Here is a 6,000-nt window from a genome sequence, read left to right as displayed (position 1 = left end):
AGATTTTTTTTATTTTTATATCATACAACTGAACAATACAGAACATAACATAACTACGGGGTCAACAAATGTAACATTGCATGTAACTGTCCTACTGTACAGACATACAGTGTTTTGGGGTAGAAGACCGAGTGCATCGAGCATAGCACGTTAACCCTGTTACTCATTGGTAAACAAGTTCGAATATTTTGTTAAGCTTGCTTTCAATTGCCTCTCCCTTGATTCCAAGGGGAGTTATGGCTGATTTATGACATCGTTAACCATTACCGTCAACCCCTTTTCAGTGATTTTTCTCAATGTTAATGTCAAGATGGGAAATGACAATGTTAAAAATAGATTAAAGCCGAGATCCACATTTGTTATTGTTTTAAGGAAATGTAATATCGCAAACATATCGCTCATCAAGTACCTCCCTTGTACTTGATGAGTTAAGTTCATTGATTAGTAAGGAACTCCCCACACGTGGTTGTCTAGGGCTTAATTGAAAGGAAAAACCCAAAAGCCTGCAGACGCTTGGCCCTCCATGGAATGAGTTTGACATGCCTAAAGTACACCAGAGTCCTATTGTGGACGTGTCATAATACCCATAAAACCTAGCGGTCAAACCGGGAAATGGTTCCAATCGTTTTTCCACCATTCATTTTTCCCCATAGGAGATTTTAGAAACACCTAAAATAACAGCTGTGTTTTGTGTAGTCACCCTGCTGTGACGTTTTGATAACCATGTTAATCTCTGACAAGGTGACTTAAATCAAAATAGTAATTAGCATCAAAGTAGACATCATGAAAGACTACAAATCCCTGCAAGTCATCTCTAGCTAACACCTTTGCTAACAGGTATTCTGTCACTTGAAAACTTGCACAGTTGACAGAATTGTCCATCTAAAGAAATGGTGCCAATGTATTTATTACATTTAGCTGACATTAGATGGTAAGAATCTCGGGATTAACTTTTTCCTTGTTTCGGAAGTCTCATCCTGATCATCATGGCATTTGTAGTTCTTTATGATAGTCACAGTAGCACTTCGTATTTTTGGGGGGGGGGGATGAATACAGGCAAATATATTGATGAGTCACTGCTTTTTTTTAATATCATCTAGGAAGATTTACACGGTTATCAAAACTAAACCCAGCCCTTAATTTAAGTGTTTTGTTTTTTTAAACCTATGGGAAAAGTGAATGGTGTAAAATAATTATTGGAATAATTTCCCTGTTTGACCTCTAGGTCTTATGGGTAATATGACGACTCATACTGTGGTACACTGTAGTACAGTCTGAAAACATTATGAAACAGTTCATCCCCACATCATTACAAGTTCTGGAGTGTGGTTGGCCTTTATTACACAAGCCCTGTGCCAGGACCAGGGTTGAAACATTTTGTAGGGTTGTTTCACTTAGGAGCAGCAAACGTTCCCCATCTCTTCCCTGTTGTCCTCCCAGTATTCACTCTCCTGCTCGTCTCCAAAACCTGGTCATGTGACATCAGTATATGTAGGGTACAGGGGCCGCTGGGAGATGTAGTTCTGTGTGGACAGAGTCTGTGGGGTCAGTGATCAGACAGACATCAGGTGTTTCCTCATTTTGTAGAAGTCTCAATTCAGTTATTTTGTATTTGGCTCAGACGGGCATCATGTCTTTTCTGAATGGATAGATGTCCCAGGTCAGGCCGTTCCCAATGGGGACATGTCCAGAGGGCAGGATGACTCGCGTCAGCCAATGACTGGAGAGAGAAGAGAGGCAGACATTACCACAACTAAATACAATACTCAGTAATAGTGTTTTATTTCTGACCACAACAGTCACATAATGTGCGTGTTAAATATCTGTGCAGATCAATAGATTGTCACACAGCCTGGAGAGGAGAAGCATCTATCTAACCTTTTCTTCTCCACACCTAAGAAGACTTTCCAGTTGTTCAGTCTGCCATAGTTAAATGAGTTCTTGTACACCTGGGAGGAATAGGAGAACAGTTTGAATAGCTTGTGTCCGCCAACTGTAAGGCAAGGTGTGTGTGTGTATGTGCGCGCGCGTGCACCTTGCCACATTTCCGCATCCGTTTGGTCTCCTTGTTGTTGAGGTGCCTCTCTATGCTGGTCTCTCCTCGGGATATCAGCACTGCGTGCCAGATAGTCAGCCCCCCAAGAGATACAGCCACCACGCTAAAATGACCAGTCGCAGTTTTTTTTATTTATTGCTAAACAGCCAATGACAACACACACAATACTGTGGGGCGGAGCTTCTAACACCATTGGGAAATAATGTGCTTTTAACTTGGAACTATTAAAATATGTCTTTTTTTTTAAATATCACTGTGTAAAAACTAACTAAAATACAGTAATAATAACAGTAATCTTGTGAAGTACATCTCACCTGGTTAACACCCACATGTAAATGACACTCTTGTGGAACATCTCGTCTCTGAACGTTAAGGGAGGAGTCTGGTAGGTGCTCTGATTGACAACAGACAGAGGTCATACAAACGCCTAAATAGGAAAACATATCCTAGTCGGAACCCAGGGTTGTGCTTAAGTCACCTGTTTTAGGAGTATGCATAATACAAGATCAAATACCGTATGAAAAACATCACCCTTTAATAACAAGTCATCTATTCAACCACCACCACTAAAGAACAAGAAAGTAACCAGGAGAGGCCAATGAAGTGAGAGGGGCAGTTTGTTTGTGTGTGTGTGTGTGTGTGTGTGTGTGTGTGTGTACTACCTGCACAGGAGGTAAGATGCCTATGAGTTGCCCCTTCCCTGTCACCGGTACACCTGATTTGTCCATGTGTTTGAAGCGCTCTCAGGATAACGCAAAAACACACCCCCAGACCACCAAGAGTTAGACAAACAGAAGAAACACTTCAAGAGTTAAAATTGAACACAGAGGCGGTTAAAGTAGACCATGACCCTCTCAATAATAGAAGCCCAGCAGACCCAGGTCTCCCTCAAAGAGTCTGTGTGTACCTCTATAGCACTATAAGCACTATAAGCATCCAGGAAAAGGTTCCGGCCACTGATGCTGCAGTAGACACAGCCCAGGGTCATGGAGACACAGAAGCAGAAGAAGTAGCGCTGGTTAAAATGGCCGACACAGTTATTCAGCCACGCTGGGGGGAACCAGAGTTAAGGAGGAAACAAAAAACACTAACACCCATCCTCAAAAATACTGTGCAATAAATCTTCATTTTTGTGCCTAACAGACTTGCTTATAAAAGATGCAGCTATGGTAGACAATGTAAATGATGTCAACCATCCCTGATAACGTGACACAACTAGTACACTACCAATCAATCTCTACTCTCCAACTCCATTTAAAAGGATACGACAATGATGGTCCATTTTCAAAATGCACCTGTGAAGTAGAAGCTGTCATGTTAAAGTTAGACATCTACAACGCTACTATACCAGGGTTATGAGTTGTCATCGACTAGATAGAATTAGCATTACCGTCAGCTATTTAATTCCCCTAATGGTTATGATAGGGACATCCGATCCTAGATCTATGGTTAAGGGTAACCAAAGTTTGCCTTACGTGTTGCAGATGCCACAGTGGTGAGTTCTGGCTGGTTTGGGGATGATACACTTCTTACACATGGACACAAATGGAATTGAATTTTTCATCTGGAATAAACACAACACAGAGATCTCTATTACGCCTGTGTGTGTGTGTGTGTGTGTGTGTGTGTGTGTGTGTCGGCAGTAAACTGCAGGGTGCATGTGACGCATCTAGTGCAGTAGTGCCTCCATACTCTCGCTTACAGCTTGCTGCCGCCAGCTAGCCCTTGTGGTGAATTGGGGAGCTTCATGCACAAGTCCCCCCTTGTCGGTACAAAGCCTCTCCATGACCAAGACTGCTTTCGGACCTCCTAGTGGCAGCACACGTTAACTGGTTGTCTTGAAACTCAAGGTAGGCAGACGCCGACAGACTGGGGACCAGGCAGCCTCCTGCAGTGGAAGATGCTGGTTGTCCTGAGTTTCCCCCTTTGTCTCTGGAATACACCTTCCCACAGGGAAGTAGTGCAGTTGGAGATTGCGTACCCTCAGCGAGACTAACATAACCTCCTTTGCACAGGTATCCACTTCTGACCTTAGTGAAGGCATCAACCGGAAACTGGACTAAAGCCTGGCTGCGTTGGGGTGTTTGATGACGGGGGACAAGGGTGAATGCACTGGGAGACCTTAATCAGACCCCTGCACGCCAGTGGCACAGGGCTATTATGGACGCCAGCAGTTGGGATTTCAGGGGCAGCTGCTCTCGACAGGACATGTGACTGAGCCCTATTTAGGAGCCACACTGCTCACCCCAACAGGGGAGAGGCCTAGAAAATGTGGCCTAAAAAGTGCCCACTCGCTTCTTCCTGGAAAGGTTACCCTCTGGATGGACAACATCAGCACATGTGGGACTGGCAATTACGACCAGCCTCTTACTCCATCTCACCAAAAACACTTGTTGGCATAAGTGAAAGACTCATGTCTCTCCATATCCTCCTAGCCAAGATGCGCTATGCCACTCTTCAGTGCATACGCAACAACGTTACCATCTAAAAATGAGGCGAATGACTGCTTCTACCAGTCACTAGATGAGGCCCTTTACCACATCCCCAGGAATGACAAGCTTTTTTTGCTGGGTGACTTCAACGCTAGGGTAGGACAGAACAGGAATATGGAGCAGAGTGCTGGGTACCCGTTAGAGGTCAAACGATTAATCGGAAAGGCCGATAAACTAGGGCCTGTTTCAAGTTTTCATAACAATCGGAAATCGGTATTTTTGGACACAGATTTGGCCGATTAATAAAAAAATAAATGTATTTAACTAGGCAAGTCAGTTAAGAACACATTCTTATTTTCAATGAACGGTAGGTTAACTGCCTTGTTCAGGGGCAGAATGACAGATTTTACCTTGTCAGCTCAGGGATTCAATCTTGCAATCTTACGGTTAACTAGTCTAACGCTCTAACCACCTGCCTTACAGTGCACTCCACGAGGACCCTGCCTGTTACGCGAATGCAGTAAGAAGCCAAGGTAAGTTGCTAGCAAGCATTAAACTTATCTTACAAAAAAAAAAACAATCAATCAATCATAATCACAAGTTAACTACACATGGTTGATGATATTACTAGTTTATCTAGCGTGTCCTGCGTTGCATATAATCGATGCGGTGCACATTTGCGAAAAAGGAGTGTCGTTGCTCCAATGTGTACCTAAACTTAAACATCAATGCCTTTCTTACAATCAATAGACAAGTGTATATTTTGAAACCTGCATATTTAGTTAATATTGCCTGCTAACAAGAATGTCTTTTAACTAGGTAAATTGTTTCACTTTTCTTGCAACAGAGTCAGGGTATATGCAGCAGTTTGGGCCACCTGGCTCGTTGCGAACTGTGTGAAGACTATTTCTTCCTAACAAAGACAGCCAACTTCGCCAAACACGGGATGATTTAACAAAAGCGCACTGGCAAAAAAAGCACAATCATTGCACAACTGTACCTAACCATAAACATCAACGCCTTTCTTAAAATCAATACACAGAAGTACATATTTTTAAACCTGCATATGTAGCTAAAAGAAATCCAGGTTAGCAGGCAATATTAACCAGGTGAAATTGTGTCACTTCTCTTGCGTTCATTGCACGCAGAGTCAGGGTATATGCAACAGTTTGGGCCGCCTGGCACATTGCAAACTAATTTGCCAGAATTTTATGTAATTATGATATAACAGGAAGGTTGTGCAATGTAACAGGAATATTAAGACTTATGGATGCCACCCGTTAGATAAAATACGGAACGGTCAACGAAAGAATAAACGTTTTGTTTTCGAAATGATAGTTTCCGGATTCAACCATATTAATGACCAAAGGCTCGTATTTCTGTGTGTTATGATGTTATAATTAAGTCTATGATTTGATATTTGATAGAGCAGTCTGACTGAGCGATGGTAGGCAGCAGCAGGCTCGTAAGCATTCATTCAAACAGCACTTTAGTGCGTTTTGCCAGCAGCTC

General features: G+C 42.7%; 1 protein-coding gene across 3 annotated transcripts in view; it reads right to left on the bottom strand.

Moving 5' to 3' along the window:
* Window positions 1–1,319: 1,319 nt before the first annotated feature.
* The window catches only part of LOC110526060 (palmitoyltransferase ZDHHC16A), a 68,697-nt gene continuing 64,016 nt past the window's right edge, over window positions 1,320–6,000 (bottom strand). For 2 of the 3 annotated variants that reach the window (XM_036981500.1, XM_036981491.1), the window contains exons 4-11: window positions 3,532–3,620; window positions 3,323–3,351; window positions 2,964–3,106; window positions 2,719–2,796; window positions 2,371–2,450; window positions 2,036–2,159; window positions 1,879–1,949; window positions 1,320–1,720 (exon numbers count right to left, since the gene is read on the bottom strand). In XM_036981500.1, the coding sequence (XP_036837395.1) occupies window positions 1,618–1,720; window positions 1,879–1,949; window positions 2,036–2,159; window positions 2,371–2,450; window positions 2,719–2,796; window positions 2,964–3,106; window positions 3,323–3,351; window positions 3,532–3,620 (717 nt within the window). In that variant the 3' untranslated portion in view covers window positions 1,320–1,617. The remainder of the gene's footprint in view (window positions 1,721–1,878; window positions 1,950–2,035; window positions 2,160–2,370; window positions 2,451–2,718; window positions 2,797–2,963; window positions 3,107–3,322; window positions 3,352–3,531; window positions 3,621–6,000) is intronic. The other variant, XM_021606664.2, reaches the window with a different exon arrangement.

This window comes from Oncorhynchus mykiss, chromosome 1 (assembly GCF_013265735.2).
Source record: "Oncorhynchus mykiss isolate Arlee chromosome 1, USDA_OmykA_1.1, whole genome shotgun sequence".
NCBI classification, from domain to species: domain Eukaryota; kingdom Metazoa; phylum Chordata; class Actinopteri; order Salmoniformes; family Salmonidae; genus Oncorhynchus; species Oncorhynchus mykiss.
This window is presented reverse-complemented; position numbering and strand designations above follow the sequence as displayed.